Consider the following 17,417-nt stretch of genomic DNA (forward strand, 5'->3'; position numbering starts at 1 on the left):
AGAGCAGAGCCTGAGACCCCTACAGAACAGCGACGAGCAGCAAAAAAACCTCAGCTGTTACCGGGGTGGATTCCCCGAACAGCAGTGCAGAGCGACACATCTGTGTTCTCATCGCCTGGCTGGGCACATCCCCTTGTGTGGGGAGACAACACTAACACTGTCAAGTTCTCTGTGGCTGGGCAGCAAACCGTGCCTGGGGATGGCGGGGCCACAGCAGTTCCTTTCCTTCAGCTGTGGGAGCTGCATTGTGGCAGCAAGAAAAGAGCTATTGCTAGGATTTCCTGAGGATGGTTGTCTCACCCACAGGAGATTATTCCCAACTTCTCAGTTGATGTATTCTAAGACCATGTACTTCCCCCTCCCCGGAAAGTTGTATTTGTTTAAAACTCTTTGTTTATACACTTGGCTTGCAGGTGGGGAAATATTGCTCACACTTTGTTATGGAGGTAGGATAATGCAGCTTCTCAGGCTTCTGAGCAGGAGCTTGAACTTCTGCCATTTAGCAGGGTGGGTATTTTCCAGCTGGCTTTTTACTGGGGATCCCTACAATTTAGGGAGGGACTTTGCCACTGCCAAGGCACTCCTGGCAAAAAAAGTTGTTCCTTATTCCTCAGCTCTGGCCCAGGCTGGAGTAGCCACTAAACTCAGTTCTTGCCATCTAAAGTTCAAAATAAACCTACCAAGTGGTACCATATCCACATCTTGCTCCACATCTTGCTGATTGTCAGCTTTGCTGTCTCCCATAGACCTTTACCTGGTGGGACAGGGTCCAGTCTCACACCTCATCCTGCAGCGAGGAACTGCTGGTTTATACTGGTATAGCACAAGCTCAGCAGTGTGAGGTAAAGGATCAGAGGCTTTAATCCTGATTGAAATTGAAACTCCTGAAGCTGGTTAAACTCCTGAAGCTGGGTAAACTCCTGACATTGGTTGAACACCTGAAGCTTGTCAAACACTGAAGCTGTTAAACACCTGAAATTGGTGAAACACTCTCCAGGCATTTTGACAGGCTTCAGGAATAAGTCTGTGTCATTAAAAGCTCAGAGCAGTGGATAAGGCACTTGAATGGATAATGGGAGATGTAAATCTTCTGTTTTGTTAGGATACTTATCTGCCTGCTCTCACTTTGTGCCTCTTTTTTTCCTATCTGGGTATAATGAATTATGCCTTTCTGGTGAAACCCCTTGAGCTCTGTTGATAAAAAGTGGTTGATAATGCTTGTGCATCGTTACCAGTATTGTTTTGTGAGAGATTTTAAAGAGTTCTTTGAAAAATCATCATTAATGCAACAAAATATTAGTGAAAAGCTAGTTGCTTCTCTCTAGATTTGAGGAAAGGGGCAAGCAAATCCCAAATCAGACCTCCTGCTGCCATGGGTCCTTGAGTGGCAGATCATGTGCGGAGTACGAGATGCTTACATCTGCTTGTTTAAAAACTGAAATCTGCTTATCTTCTAGAAGGTTATTTAATCCTATGTGCTTTAAGCTTTAACAATTTGTCCTTCACTTAGAGGAAATAGCTAACCGGGAGCGGGGTGGAGGGTGGGAGAGGGGGAAGGTTTATAAATGAAAAGAAACAACAGAGGCACAAACATTTTTATTTAAAGTAAAGCAAAAAGTTTGGTTGACTACACGATGCATCACCCCATGGCTGTTGGTAGATGGCAGCCTCTGTCCTTGCTCACAGAGGCTCTGTTAAAGGTTCCAGCTGCCTGCCAAGGCTTTCTGAGGCCTGCGTGCTCCCACCTGCTGATGCTGAACCTCAGCAGGAGGCGAAAAAATGTTGCCCATTTTGTAGAAATAAGTTTCAGAAGCCATTCCAGCCACTATCCAGCTCAGAGCTAATCGCCAACAGGCTTTATTGCATGGTATAACATGGATTTAAGAGATAGCTGCTGGTAGGATGTGTTTGCAATTGATAAGTGTAGGCAAAAGCCTTTGTGACATCTGGTTCACTTGGGGTCTTATCCTGACCTTTTGAGCTATCCTGAGGCTGAGTGGGTTTTGTGGGGCAGGATAAAACTGGGTGTGTTGCTGCTGTGCTCCTGGCTGGAGCTTCGGGAGCCCACCCTGCCGATGACTCATCCTTTCGAGCAGCTCAGAATATCACATTCTGCCTCCCTGCCTTCCTATTCTTATTACACTGATGCATTTGGGGCTCACACTGCAGTGGCATTTCATTTACAAACCTCTTTTTTTCCCATAAAGGAAAGATGGCTGCCAGCCCTGCGTTAGCCTCACGTTCAGCACTCAAAAAGGTGGGTTTAATTTCCTGAGCCTTTCCTGAATGACTCTGGATGAAAATGTTTTTTTTCAAAGCAGACCTAACGAAACACAAAGCACCTTAGAAAGCACATTTTCCAGAATTTAACTGGTTTTTGGTAGCATCTCCCTTTTTTTTTTCCCTTCCAAAATTGATTGTTTCTGCTTATTCAGACTAAATTTTCTCTTTTCTCCCAGCAAGCACTGAATCAGGATCTTTAGGCTGGCAAAAAGGGTCTGGGCTCCTTCCCCACCGCCCTGCCTTTGAGTCTGTGCTTGAGTGTTTCAGCACCAGAGTTTGCAGCAGTGAATAGCATAAGAGAAGCAGACTCAGGTCTCCAGATTCTTCCACAAGGAGCCTGACTGCTCCATTAAATCAGTTGTGCTCATACCTTGAAAGTAAAGGACTGTGTTGTCACAAGGGAAAATGGGTATAAAGAAATCTACCTCTTCCTAATACTTTTTATTTGTGTTGTTCTGCATTGCAGGTGACACAAGCATGAAGATGCTGACAGCTATGAAGAAGTCACGAAGTAAGACTCCAAATGCCGGTGGGCTTTTGCAGAGCAGAGCCGATGGGCTGTGAGTGGGGCCATCTATCTGAGGCTTATGCTGATGCAGACCTTCATCATCTATCAGTGGTAAATTCAGCTTAAAAAACTGTGATAGAAAGAGAGCTGTAGTGAGGACTGATTGTTTCCATTTTGCTTTTCAAAGCAGGGTGTTGTGCTGGTGAGCACACCTCCTTCCACGTCCCAGTGCACCACGTTGACTCACAGTTATTGGAAATGTGTTTTGTTTTATTAAATATAGTAAGAATTGGTAAGAAAACCCACTCCATTGCTCTTACCAATAAACAGGAAGTCAGAATGGCTGCTCACGCATCTGTGTAACTAAGAAAACACATTATTGCAGAATCTCAAGAGTCCAGTAGCAGAGCTCAGCTTCCCCCTCCCTGCACTCAGCCACGTTCAAGCGATGTGATTGCTCCTAGTCCACTTCCATGCAAAGTCCTCCAGCTTAGCTGAAATTGGCACGACTGGACTTCGTGATCTCAAAGGTCTTTTCTAACCTAGTGGTTCTATGACTGTAAACATCCACTCTGGCAGCAGCACAACCCCGTTCGATTGCTGCCCCTGTGTCTGAAGGGGCTCTGTAACGGTGCCTGTGGTTGCCAGGGATGGGAAGTGCTTCGGAGCTGCGCTGTTCGTGAACACTAGGTAGCTCCATGGGATTTACAAACACTGTATGGATCTGTTGTAACTCTTGATAAAACTGCTTACCCTTCCGAGAACTAAATAAACATTCACAAAGTGTACAGGACATCAGCAGACAACAGGAGGCCCACGGGGTGACACTGCAGAGGACTGTGTGTCTGCCACTTGAGTATATTGAAGTGCAGATAGATGATAAATGAAAGAGGAATCATGGAATGGTTTGGGTTGGAAGGGACCTCAGAGCCCATCCAGTCCCACCCCCTGCCATGAGGGGCAGGGAACCTCCCACTGGATCAGGGGCTCCAAGCCCCATCCAACATGGCCTTGAACACCTCCAGGGATGGGGCAGCCACTACTGCTCTGGGCAACCTGGGCCAGGGCCTCCCCACCCACACAGGAAAACATTTCTTCCTAAGATCCCATCTCAATCTCCCCTCTTTCAGCTGAAAACCATTCGTCCCATCCCTGCACTCCCTGACCTAAGAGCCCCTCCCCAGATTTCCTGGAGCCCCTTTCAGCACTGGAAGCTGCTCTGAGGTCTCCCTGCAGCCTTCTCTTCTCCAGGCTGGACAACCCCAACTCTCTGCTCATTATCAAACAGTAGGTGCTTCAGCTCTTGGATCATCTTTGCGGCCTCCTCTGGACTCACTCTAACAGCTCCATGTCCTTCCTATGCTGAGAAATCACATGCTGATTTCCAAGTACAACTCAAATGAAGATCTTCAATATCTGCCCTCTTCATTTGGGCACCTGTGTAAAAGTTACACACCAAACCCAGCCAGTGCTCACTATGGAGTCTCCCATGAAGGTAAATCCCTCCCTGCTGAGCAGCCTGATCCTGAGACGTGACGAGCACGCTTGTATCTCTTTTCTGCCAGCAGAAGTTGAGCTTGCTGCTGCGGCAAGTGCTGATTCACAAGAGGGGGACTGAGACACACGAGTTAATTTTTCCTTTGGACAGAGGGGTTGCTCAAGGCAGTAAAAATGTATTTAATAAAAGGCTTAACTTTGTCTTCCAACATCAGCCATGTTCTGGTGCTGGAGTTCTCCTCTCAATGACCATTAGTGGGAGGCTGGGCAGGGATGGGAAATGCACTTCTAACTAGAGCATAATTTGCTCTGTTTATAGGAGAGCATCAGTCCTTGCATAGAAGTGGAGGGCAGATGCTCCTTAGGAACCTCCTCTCCCTGCTAAGGCTCTGGTTTCCAGGAAGCGATTTTTCCCTTAAGAATTATTTAATCAGAGAAAAATCTTCCGGTACTTACAGACACAACTGCTGCTCTATAGAACTTGGTGTTACAAAGAAAGCAACCACAACGTGGCACAGCTTCTGGAGTTGGAACATTTTCTGAAGTGATCAGAGAGAGGATGTGGAAGTTTGTTGGATGACCAGGCTGGATGGGGCTTGGAGCCCCTGATCCAGTGGGAGGTGTCTCTGCCCACGGCAGGGGGTGGGACTGGATGGGCTTTGAGGTTCCTTCCAAACCATCCCATGATTCAATATATGATTGTGCATAGCAGGGCCACGTGCTACACACACTAATTTTCCAGGTTAATCTGGTATGAAGGGCATATATTCTAGCCCTTTTATCCCAACGCCCAGGGTATTTTTCAGTAAACACATTTCTCATTCATTTTCTATGTTCCGCAAATATGTTCTAGGCTGTCTGCAGGTCCTGCTGTTGCAAATCATTCCTGCCTGGCTGTAGAAGGAAACATGATTGGTACAATAAAAAAAAGAAGACAAAAGAAAAAGTGGTGGCTCTGCTCCACTCTGTTAATTTGATTTGCTTCACGTGGATTTAATCACTGCAAGTGCAGATGGGGGAAGAGCGTGAGTGAGAGTAATGGGACAGTTTTATTCCTTTTTCTTTGCTTGACCTGCCGAACCGATCTGCCCTGTTGCCAGGAGAATCAGAATCACGTTGACACGAGCATCTGTCCCACACGGACAGAAGAGGATTTATGTTGTAATGTAGCGCTTAAAACGCACAGACTTTCCACAAGTGGCTGATGTCTCACGCAACTGCGTATCAGGATGAAAAAATGGCGTGGTAGAGAAGATGGGATTCCCTCAGGAACTTCCAAGATCTCTGGAAAGGCAGAAGCCTGTACCTCCAGCACAGGGAGAAGGGCAAGGATGGAGCAACCTGATGGTGGTCGGGGGCTCCTTCCCTTGGGTGTGAGCAGCTGTGAGGGGAGGGGGACAACAGGCTGCTGAGATTGGGTGATGATGGGCACCTGTGAATGGGTGGGAGATGATGGGCACCTGTGAGGGGTGACGACAGGCACCAAGACTTGTCAGACTGGGACAGGACAGTGAGTCCATGGGTCCTGCACAGGGCTGGGAAGGCTGGGGGTCCTGGGCAGGAGAGCCCAGTGGTCCCTGAGGAGAGCTGGGTAAGGGAGCCTAGAAGTCCTCTGCCAAGCAGGGCAGGGGAGGTGTTGGCAAGCAGGGTGGTCTAGGGCAGGGGAACCTAGGGATCCCTGGGCAGGGGAGGGAGAGGAGAGGAGCCCGGGGGCTCCAGGGAAGGGAGAAGGGGGGAGAGGAGCCCGGGGGTCTCCAGGCACGGGAGGGGAGGGAAGGGGAGCCCGGGTGTCCCGAGCAGAGCAGGGGAACCAGGGGATCCCCAGGCAGGGGAGGGAGGAGAGGAGGGCCCGGGGGTCTCCGTGGAGGGGAGGAAAGGGCAGGGCAGGGTCTCTCTCCCCCGCTCTCCACTCTTTTCCCCCTCCACGAACTACACCTCCCGGCGTGCCCGGTGGCGCCTGCGCGGGGCTGCGGGGCCGCACCCGGGGGAGGGAGGAGGGAGGCAGGGAGGAGGCAGGAGCCCCAGCCCCCGGGGCGGAGGATGGAGCGGCGGGGCGAGGATGCGCGGGGGGCGAGCTCGGTAGGGGCGCGGGGCGAGCGGTCGCCCGGAGCCTCCGCACCTCGGGATTGACGCCGTCCCCGCTGCGCTGCCGCCGCCCGAGCCCGTCAATGGAGCTGGAAAACATCGTTGCCAACACTGTCTTGCTGAAAGCCAGGGAAGGTGAGACGGAGGGAGGCGGGGGGCGAGCAGCATCCTCGTCGCGGTCGCCCCTCCGCCCAGCCGAGCCCGAACCGGCGTCGGGAACGGAGGCAGAACCCGCGTGAGGAGGGGAAAATACCGCTTTCCCCCTTTTCCTTTGGGAAAGGAAGCGAATGAGATTGCAGAGATTACGATATTCACCCGTTTCTTCCTCCCCCTGAGCCGGTCCCGCAGCCCCCGCTATTCCTTTTGTTAAGGGTCAGCCGCGAGGTGCCTTCGTTCCAAAGGGCTTCAGCAAATCTGTAAAGACCTCTCGGTGCCGGGTGAGGGGACCGGCAGGGTCGCAGCGGCTCGGCGGTACCGGGCATCGCCTGGTTTTGCGCTGATTTAGCTGAGATCGCGGTGCTGCAAACGGCCCCGGGGGGGGAGCCGGGGGACCGGGGGGCTCATAGGGGCTGGGGGGGACCGGGAAAAGGATGCTGGATGGCCCCCCGGCGAGGTGATGCTGAGTCCTGGGGCTGCGGGTACCCCGGGGAGAGGATGCCCGGTGCCCCCGGGAGGTGCCGGCTGCTCCCGGAGATGTTGGGTTCTCCGGGAGGTGATGCCGGCTGCTCCGGGAGATGCCGGTGCCGCTGCTCGGCACGGGGCGCGATACGAATGCGCTGGGATGCCGCTGCGGCGCGGGGCTCCCCCGAGGATCCGAACCTCCCCGGGGTTCCCCCGAGCATCCTCCCTCCCCTCTCCGAACCCCCCGGGGTTCCCCCGAGTATCCTCCCCCTTCTCCGAATCCCCCGAGGCTCCCCCGAGCATCCTTCCCCCCAGAACCCGCCGAGCCGAACCCCAATACCGCTCGCAGGGTTTTTTCTCCGCTTCGGGAGGGGACGTGGGTTCCCCTCTCAGCGCAGGGGTATGTTCATGCCCTGCCGCGATCCCCAGTCGCTGGGCAGGGATGTAGGATGTGGTGGGGCTGGAGGCTCGCTTCTTGTCCTGGAACATCCCCCCAAGACCTTCTTCTCCCCCCTTTCCCCCCACAGTCCTGGAGCGTTGTTCAGAATCATTTCCACCCCCCAGGTCCCGGAGCATCCCCAACCAGAGCACTCCCCGGTCCCCTTCTTCACCGAGTATCCCCCCAGAACATCTCCACTCACAGTCCAGGAGCATTAACTCCCCCCAGAGCATCCCCCTTAGTCCTGGAGCATCGTCTGGGACCACTTCCACCTGCCCCAGTCCCAGAGCATACTCCTCTGAGTCCCGGAGCATCCCCCAGCTGGAGCATCTCCCTCTGCTTCGTCCCCGAGCATCGTGCCCTGCTCCCAGTTAAGAAGCAGCATCCTCCCTGAGCATCTCCCTCCATCCCAGTCCCAGAGCATTCTCCTGGAGTATCCCTCTCTCTCCTTCGTCCTAGAGCATTATGCCCCCTAGGCATCCCCCCCGAGTCCTGGAGCATTGTCCGGGACTGCTTCCCCCAACCCCGAATTCCCAGAGCATCCCCCCCACCTCATCCCAGAGCATCATCCCCGCTTCCCAGTCCCGCCGTATCATCCTCCCTGAGCATCCCCCCCTCGTCCCAGAGCATCCCCCAGCCCGAGGGTAAGCACCATGCTCAAGCACCACATCTCCCTGTTGCAGTATCACCACTGAGATGCAATCATTTCCTGCTGGTTGCAACCTGGTTTCATGTGTGTATTTATTTCCTTGCTTGCTCTGTAAGATAAAACATAGTCCCAAGCCTTTCCCCAAACTTGGATTTGCTAGAATCGTGCACTAGGTAGAGCATTTTTTGGCGCGGTGCAACCTGCAGCCTTTTTCCCACCGTTCCCTGAAGTGCCTGCTAGCGTGGCTGGGAGCGCTAGGATGGATTCGGCTCTGGTCACTCTGAAGGAAGCAGGAGTAAAGCAGGATTGGTTTTGTAAAAGAAATCATTCAAATAGTCCTTCCCTGGAGCGATCCTTCTGCTGGGAAAATAGTTGCCATTGGAAAATGATGTTTATATAACTCGCAGGCTGTTGAACTTGCGAGGCTGAGCTAAAGAGTAAAGTCCTGAGAGCCTCCCCAAAAAGCTCTATAAATACTAAGGACAAAGGTGTTATTCCGTTGAATTGGAAACTTCTGATGGAGAATGAGTCCTTTCTGTTGTTGCTTTTAATGTTTAGGGTGCAGTTGTTGCTCCCAGCACTGCAATACAAGGTGAGGTTTCAGTATAGCAGTGATTTAAAGGGCTGGTGTTAATTACAGTTATTGTGCGTTGTTTTCAGAAAGTGATATTTTGCAAGGAATTTTAAATGTGTCGCTGTTTTATGGCCTTTTTCTACCCATCCCCTGCAAGACAGTAACAAAAATGTTGTTTTTAAAATAGCATTAAAGAAGCTGTCAGATGTAATGGCAGAACTCTATCAAGCTTTACTCCAAACCATCTTCCAATTCCCCTTTGAACCACGTATCCAGCAATGGTGGTTTTTTTGAGGCTTTTTTATTTTTAAAGCTCTTTTGGAGGGGGTACAAACTATTTTGAAATGGAGAACAAGGCTCAAGTGAGGTACCTGGCATCCAAGCCTCAAATATTATGTCTGTAATGCGTATGTGTCAACCTTTCTAGTTATCACTGCAAGCTGCTGTGAGTAAAATGTGTTTAAAACTTGCAGAGAGTAAAGTAGGTGGATGTCATGGCAGATGAAGAAGATGGATGGTGTATGGAAGGCAAAGAGTGAAAGCAAATTAATATATTGAGGGTTATGGTATCTAAAAATCAGTTTATTCCAGGTTCTGCAGACTCCATGAAGAGATTTTGCTGGGCAACCACCAAAGCCAAGTGATGCACATGTGTTTCCCCGTGTAAAGTCAGAAGTAGAAGCTGTATTAGCTCGCTTGGGTGGTGCCAGTGGTGTGGGACTTTGTGTCAGAAGTGGGAAAATGATGGGATCTGCTCTGCAGGCATCAGTAAAAGCGGGGGTTTTATCACAGTTGCAATGGGAATGCAAACCCAGTGTCCGAGAGGACATCTCAGGTTGGTTTCCAAGGGAGGCTTAGGCAGACCCGCAGCACTAAGTCCAACGAGGAGGGCTTTGTAAGGGACTCGGAAGCAGATTTGAGTGACCACCACAAACATTTTCTAGCAAATATTGGTTTACGTTTTGCAACTCATTTGCTTTGGCCTCGCTAGTGGTTTTTCCGTGGTCCCTTGTGTGAGTTCCTTTGCGACCGAGTTTGAACTGAAGCAGCCCGAAATGCAAAGTGAGGTTTTTAGCTGAAATTGCAGGAAGCGAGTTTTAGAGCTGTTCTGCAAATACTTGTGTTTGAGTCCTGATGATGACAATATGAAGCACACCCAGGATTAAGCGATGCCATGTGATACGCAAGTAATCTTATTAGAGCAACAAAAGGAGTGAATGCAGTTTGTGTCTGGAAATGTGTTTCACTGGATAATTTTGAGAAGAGGTTAAATATCAGGAAATCATCAAGGTTGTTCAGCCTGGAGAAGAGGAAAACTTAGAGCAGCTTCCAGTGCTGAAAGGGGCTCTGGGAAAGCTGAGGAGGGTCGTCTTATAAGGGCCTGGAGTGACAGGATGAGGTGGAATGGTTTAAATTGAAGGCGGAAGATTTAGATTGGACACAAGGATGAAGTTTTTCACTATGAGGGCGGGGAGGCCCTGGCCCAGGTTGCCCAGAGCAGTGGTGGCTGCCCCATCCCCGGAGGTGTTCAAGGCCAGGTTGGATGGAGCTTGGAGCCCCTGATCCAGCGGGAGGTGTCCCTGCCCATGGCAGGGGGTGGAACTGGATGGGCTTTAAGGTCCCTTCCAACCCAAACCTTTCCGTGATTCTATGATCATCTTATCTCAGAATATGAAACTTTTGACTCAAAACTAAGTTACCTGTTAAGCTCAGAAGTCTCCCAGTTTGGACATGTAAAAAATGGAGTTTTATTGTATTTGACAGTTCATTTATAATGTATTAGGTATAATTTATGCTGGTTCCTCAATTATAATTTATCATTTCTTGGATGCAAAATCCCATTTCACCAATTGCTAGTCCCTTTTAGGAACTGAACAAAAAATACATCTGGTTTAATTATAGGAATGAAAGAGGTGTTTGAGACCAGCTCATATTGCCCGGGGAAAAGTATGAGCAGGGAAGGAAAGACAAGAAAGATGAGAATCATAAAAAGAAAAGCAAAATATTAATTGCAGTCACTTTTAGTAAGAACTCTAGATTAGGAGGTGGGGGAATATTTATCTGGATCTTTTCATTAGCCTTGTTGTTTGAGTCTCAGCAGTCGTATCATCCAGCCCTTAGTGATGGAGGTAGCTCCTGCTAATGGTGAATCCAGGTTGGTTAATGAATTCCTGTTAGTTTTCCCGGTTTAAGGTTGTTTGAGAGAGGACGTCATCAGAGACAAGAGGGGTCCAGGAGAGAGCAAGAATCATAGAATCTCTTGGTTGGAAAAGACCTTTGAGATTCAGTCCAGCCATTACTGTGCACTACTAAACCATCCCTGAGCACCTCATCTCCCCGTCTTTTAAACTTGTACAGGGATGGGGACTCCACCGACTCCCTGGGCAGCCTCCTCCAGCGCCTGAGAACCATTTCCATGAAAAACTGTTTCCTGATACCTGATCTAAACCTCCCCTGGTGCAACCTGAGGCCATTTCCACTCCTCCTGTCACCTGTCACTTGGGTGAAGAGACCAAGGGCCGCCTTCCCTCAACCTCCTTTCTGGGAGCCGTAGAGGGCAATGAGGTCTCCCCTCAGCCTCCTTTTCTCCAAGCTGAACATCCCCAGGTCTCTCAGCCACTTCTCCTAAGACTTGTTCTCCAGACCCTTCCCCAACTCCTTTGCCCTCCTCTGGATGCGCTCCAGACCCTCAATGTCTTTGTTGTGGTGAGGGGCCCAAAACTGAACCCAGGATTCAAGGTGTGGTCTGAGTCTCCCAGCGTTTTGGAGGAGTTTAATCAGCCCTAGTCCTGAGAAGCTTTAAAACGCATCCATAGAGTCATGAATCAAGGCTTTCAGAGAGAAGCTGATGGTGGCACCATGGTGTTTGCATGACAACCAACATGATCAATAAGCACAACTAAGGCATGGTGGTTACCTGGATACTCATGATCTGTTCCCTCCTAGGTGCGGGATCAGCCTTCTTTCATGTTATCCCTGCTTCTCTCCATGAACTTCCCTAGACAACCTGAAACGCATTCCAAAACCCAAACAGAACTTGACTCTGAAGTTGCAAAATCCTTTCCATTTTGTACAAACGGACAGACAATTCCCTCCACTTTAAAGTTTTGGTGATGACAAAGTTAAACATTGCAGATATTGCTTTTAAACCAGCCAATTTGGAAGATAAACTATTGTTTTTCTCAGACTTGAGGTTTCTAAAGTGCAAACTTTACCATGTAAACCTGGTGAAAGGAGGGAAAAACAAGCCATCAGCCACTAACACACAACAAATGTGGATTTTTTTTTTTTTTTTTTGCTTTTTAGGTAGAGTGGGACTCTAAAATAAACTTATTTATGGCACCTTTGATCGGCTTGGCCAGAAGGGGTGACCCTCCTTTCTATAGCTCAGAATCTTTTGATGAGCGTGCACTGATGCTATAGGACATGTGAAATGTGCCTGTTCATCAGCTGCTATATTTTTAGCTCGTTTTTGCAGGATGATCACAGGAGAGATTTGTGCATGTCCTTATTGGCAAAAGACTAGCAATAAATCCTAAACAAGAAATGTGATTGCTTTCCAAGAACTTGGCTATGGAGCAATTGGAAAAAGGGGCAGGAGAACAATGGAAAGCATATTTTGAAGGAAAGAAGGTGACTATAGCGACAGCCAAAACCCTATGGAGAGTATGATTATTGCAACTTAACTCTAGCAACTTCATTAACTGGCGCTTTGAAAGCAGAATCCGAGGTCTTGTCATCTATTCTGTGGTAGAAAACCAAAGTGTAAGGAAAATGTTGTCTCTTAGCAGAGGAAGGTTGCATGCAGTGACTCAGTTCAGTTTTCTTTCTGGAAGAGAAGCTCTCACCACTGCAATACTTTTAAAAAAAAAATCACAAGGATGAAATCAGCTGTTACTTCAGATGCAACAGGGGGCTTTTAGGCAGCAGTTAAAAATGAGATTCCTTTTTAAGCCTGTAACCATTTCTGGAAAAAAGTATCTGGAAGAGTCCAACGTATTTAATTATATTTTTTGGTTCTGGAGTCCTCAGCACAGGGAGGACGTGGAGCTGTTGGAGTGAGTCCAGAGGGAGCCATGGAGATGATCTGAGAGCTGGAGCCCCTCTGCTATGAGGCCAGGCTGAGAGAGTTGGAGTTGTTCAGCCTGGTGAAGAGAAGGCTCTGAGGAGAACTTAGAGCAGCTTCCAGTGCTGAAAGAAACTCCAGGAAAGCTGGGGAGGGTTTTTTTACAAGGGCCTGGAGTGACAGGATGAGGGGAATGGCTCTAAATTGGAGAGAGGAAGATTTAGGTTGGACATTAGAAAGAAATTCTCCAGAATGAGAGTGGTGAGGCCCTGGCCCAGGTTGCCCAGAGCAGTGGTGGCTGCCCCATCCCTGGAGGTGTTCAAGGCCAGGTTGGGTGGGGCTTGGAGCCCCTGATCCAGTGGGAGGTGTCCCTGCCCATGGCAGGGGTTGGAACTGGATGGACTTAAAGGTCCAAGCCAAACGGTTCCAGGATTCTATGTTTTTAATCAAAGAAATTTAGAAAACAGGATTCTTCAGGCCTTTGTGAAAAGAATGCGTGAGTCTGAATGATTTAAAGATCTCACTGTAGAGAAGGGATTTATTACATAGAATCATAGAATAACCAGGTTGGAAAAGACCCACTGGATCATCGAGTCCAACCATTCCTATCAAACACTAAACCATGCCCCTTAGCACCTCGTCCACCCGTCCCTTAAACACCTCCAGGGAAGGTGACTCAACCACCTCCCTGGGCAGCCTGTTCCAGTGCCCAATGACCCTTTCTGTGAAGAATTTTTTCCTAATGTCCAGCCTAAACCTCCCCTGGTGGAGCTCGATGCCATTCCCTCTTGTCCTGTCCCCCATCACTTGGGAGAAGATGCCAGCACCCTCCTCTCTACAACCTCCTTTCAGGTAGTTATGGAGAGTCACCATACTGGCTTAGAGCAAGCATAACTAGCTTGAAATCCCATTCTTTGTGTTGTTTTCTGTAGCAGGGGTGGTGCAGAGCACATTAGAGCTGCTGTAGCTGTACTGTCGGTGTCCACTCTCTTCATCTGGAGTTTCCCCCATGGCTGATTACACTCACCGATAGTCATCGGTTGCAGGACTTGTGATGTGGTGATGCTGGAGCAACCAAGAGCTCTTCCACACAGGCTTCTGTACTAGAGAGGGGGGACTATGGACTTTCATGTGCAGTGTTGCTGTGGTATTGGGGTTTTATATCCCAATTGCTATCTTGTTTGGTTTGTAGGCACCTTAACAAATATTTCGTACTGAGCTGTGATTGTCTTTCATGTTATTAACACATAGAACCTATTAGCGAGGAAAACTTCTAGAACAAATGTTACCTGTGGAGGTTTGAGTAGTTAGTTACATTTGCTCCATTAATCTCATGTGATTGCTTTCCTCAAGTGCAAAATCATTCATCTGGGAAGAGATCACCTGTACTTATCAATATGTTCCTTTGCTGAGAAGGTTTTAACTTAGTGTTGCTGGAATCATCCACCTAGAAAAAAAATTTCAGTGTTTATCCAAGACATAGGCATGATTTTGTGACTATATTGAGCTTTTTGATTCAATACAGAATACTCTGAGACAGCTGGAGCAAAAATAGCTGAAAGAGGTGGTTTGTCGGGGTGCTCTGCTGAGAGCGTTACCAGACCAGCAGCACTTGGACCAAGCTGACGTGTGTGTCTGTGATAAACAGCTCCAGGATGAAAGCCTCAACCTCAGTCTTGTGCCGAGATGGGCCCTACCACGTGTAGAATCAGAGAATGTCCTGAGCTGGAAGGGACCCACAAGGATCATTGAGTCCAGCTCCTGTCCCTGCATGGACAACCCCAGTATTCACACTGCGTGTCTGAAGGTGTTGGCCAAATGCTTCTGGAATATTGTCAGGCTTGGCACCATCATTGCTTCCCTCGGGAGCTGTTCCAGTTCTCCACTACCCTCTGGGGGAAGAACATTTTCCTACTGTCCAGCCTGACCCTCTCCTGGTGCATCTTCCTGCCATTCCCTCGGGTCCTGTCACTGGTGGCCAGAGAGAAGAGCTCAGCGCCTCCTCCTTCCCTTGTGAGGAAACTGTAGCTGCGATGACATCTCCCCTCAGCCTCCTCATCTCCAGGCTGAACAGACCAAGCAACTTTAGCTGCTCCTCATACAGCTTCCCCTCTAAACCTCTTCACCAACTTTGTGGCCTCCTCTGGACTCCCTCTGGTAGCTTTATCTCCTTTTTATCTTGTGGTGCTCAAAATGGCACATGGTGCTCAAGGTGGGGCTGCAACAAACACACCTTGCACTCAAACCTGTGCTGTTTTAGCCTCCTGGAAGATGTGTTCCCTTCCCAGACGCTGCGTTGCTAGCTGAGATCTGCTAATGAACTCTCTTTCCCAACTCAGATGATGAACACTGCGTGCAGAGGGATTTGATGCTGGCAGTGAAGGGTCTGAAGCCCCAGTTGTGCCTTCAGACTTACTAATATGTGCTCCAATCATGGTGAAGCTGACAGCTGAGATGTAGGCAGGGTCCTTCTGCATGTGCAGATGAAGAAGTGGTGTTTTTATTGCTTGGCTGACCATATGGTACGTTTGGAGTCAATGATCTCAAAGGTCTTTTCCAATCCTCTGATTCTATTTAGGCTTGTAGCTGATTCTTCCCTAATGCTGTTTTTACACCGGTGTTACTCTGTGAACGACTTCTGGTTTGTATCGATCCAAAGGAAGTAACTGAAGCTCTAATTTAAGTGCAAATAATGGTGCTAAAGTCAATGGGCTTTATTTCCATGGTTAAAATGTCGTCAAAATCACATCAGGATCCGTATCGGCACAGTGAGAAAGCTTAAAAGCAAGTTATTTTATAAAACCATAGAATCACAGAATCATTTGGGTCAGAAGAGACCTCACAGCCCATCCAGTCCCACCCTCTGCCACAGGCAGGGACACCTCCCACTGGATCAGGTCACTCCAAGCCCCATCCAACCTGGCCTTGAACACTTCCAGGGATGGGGCAGCCACCACTGCTTTAAGCAGCCTGGGGGCTGGAGGCCTTCTCATCCTCATAGGAAAACATTTCTTCCTAAGATCTCACCTAAATCTCCTCTTCCTTGGCTTGTACCCATTGATGAGATCATCCTCTAGATGCCCCATCCCTGGAAACATTCCGGATCAGGTTGGATGGAGCTCTGAGCAATCTGATCGAGTTGAAGATGTCCCTGCTCAATGCAGGGTAGTTGGACTGGATCACCTTCATGGTCCCTTCCAACCCAAACCATTCCATGTTTCTATGCTCTCTATTTCAGAAATATTCTATATGCTGAACAAGTTTTCTGTGTGGTAGTGGATAAGAATAGAATTACTTCTTATTTTTACAGGCACGTAATCTAAACAATAACAGATGATATAATCCTAATATTTCTTTAAGGGCACAGGATGTGAAATTAAATTAAAAGCCCAAGAAAATAAAGAACCCTGCAGTCTGATTACACTCAGCTGGATTATCTTTGTAATTATTTTGCTTGGAGGATTTTAAACATGCATACTGCTTTGCGAGAAAGATCAGGCAGGGAAAGCGAAATGAAAGTAGGCATTCTACAGAAAATATGGCAAAGATGATGGGTGTTTTATTTCAGTAAAATAAAAATAATCCATGGAGTCGCAGGTTAAAATGAACTGATGGAACAAAGCACAGGTGAGTGGGAAGAGGGATGATGCTGTGGTCTGTAGAGCTGGATCTGCTGCTTCTAGTTTATGTGATGTCTCTTCAGATCATGGAATCATAGAAAGGTTTGGGTTGAAAGGGACCCCAAAGCCCACCCAGTCCCACGCCCTGCCATGGGCAGGGACACCTCCCACTGGATCAGGGGCTCCAAGCCTCATCCAACCTGGCCTTGAACACCTCCAGGGATGGGGCAGCCACCACTGCTCTGGGCAGCCTGGGCCAGGGCCTCCCCATCCTCACAGGAAAACATTTCATCCTAAGATCTCATCTTAGTCTCCCCTCTTTCAGCTGAAAACAGTTTCCCCTCATTTTCTCCCTACCCTCCCTGATCAAGATTCCCTCCCCAGCTTTCCTGGAGCCCTTTTCAGCACTGGAAGCCTCTCAGCCTGGCCTTGTACAGAAGATGCTCCAGCCCTTGGATCGTCTTTGTGGCCTCCTCTGGACTCACTCCAACGGCTCCATGTCCTTCCTGTGCTGAGGACTCCAGAACTGAAGGCAGGGCTGCAGGTGAGGTCTCATGAAAGCGGAGTAGAAAATCACCTCCCTCAATCTTCTGGTCACACTTCTTTTGTATGAGAACTGTTGGAACTTGCCAGCTGATGGCAGTATCCGAAGGAGCCATCCCTGTGACATCTGAGGATTGGCAAAACCAGCCAGGGTTGTGCCAAGGGCTGAAAGACAATGTTCCAGGTGAACACTGTTAAAATGGGCACTGTTCAAATTTTCTCATCAAATCTCTGATAATCTGAGACTTTAAATGCCTTGGAGCAGCATGATAGAAGCCAGTAGGTTCTTGGTCACCATGTGCTTAAAATGAACCCAACCCAATTCTCCCACCCTGTCCCCAAACCCTGCCAATCCCTGGGGAGAATAAGAAAAAGGTGGTTTCAGGTAATTATTCTTCAGGACTTGTTCACTAAATACTTGCCTCTGTCCATGCATTCATGCACAGGCTCAATCTCTTTCATCAGACAGCTTGATCTGCAGTCTCTAGTAGATCTCAGGCCATTCGTTCCTCTGGCTCATGCAGATCTCCAG

General features: G+C 48.9%; 1 protein-coding gene across 1 annotated transcript in view; it reads left to right on the plus strand.

The window, feature by feature from the left end:
• Window positions 1-6,344: 6,344 nt before the first annotated feature.
• The window catches only part of GRK5 (G protein-coupled receptor kinase 5), a 165,589-nt gene continuing 154,516 nt past the window's right edge, over window positions 6,345-17,417 (plus strand). Inside the window, exon 1 of the mRNA XM_069863758.1 lies at window positions 6,345-6,508. Within this exon, the coding sequence (XP_069719859.1) occupies window positions 6,457-6,508 (52 nt within the window). The 5' untranslated portion in view covers window positions 6,345-6,456. The remainder of the gene's footprint in view (window positions 6,509-17,417) is intronic.

Source organism: Phaenicophaeus curvirostris, chromosome 9, assembly GCF_032191515.1.
Source record: "Phaenicophaeus curvirostris isolate KB17595 chromosome 9, BPBGC_Pcur_1.0, whole genome shotgun sequence".
NCBI classification, from domain to species: domain Eukaryota; kingdom Metazoa; phylum Chordata; class Aves; order Cuculiformes; family Cuculidae; genus Phaenicophaeus; species Phaenicophaeus curvirostris.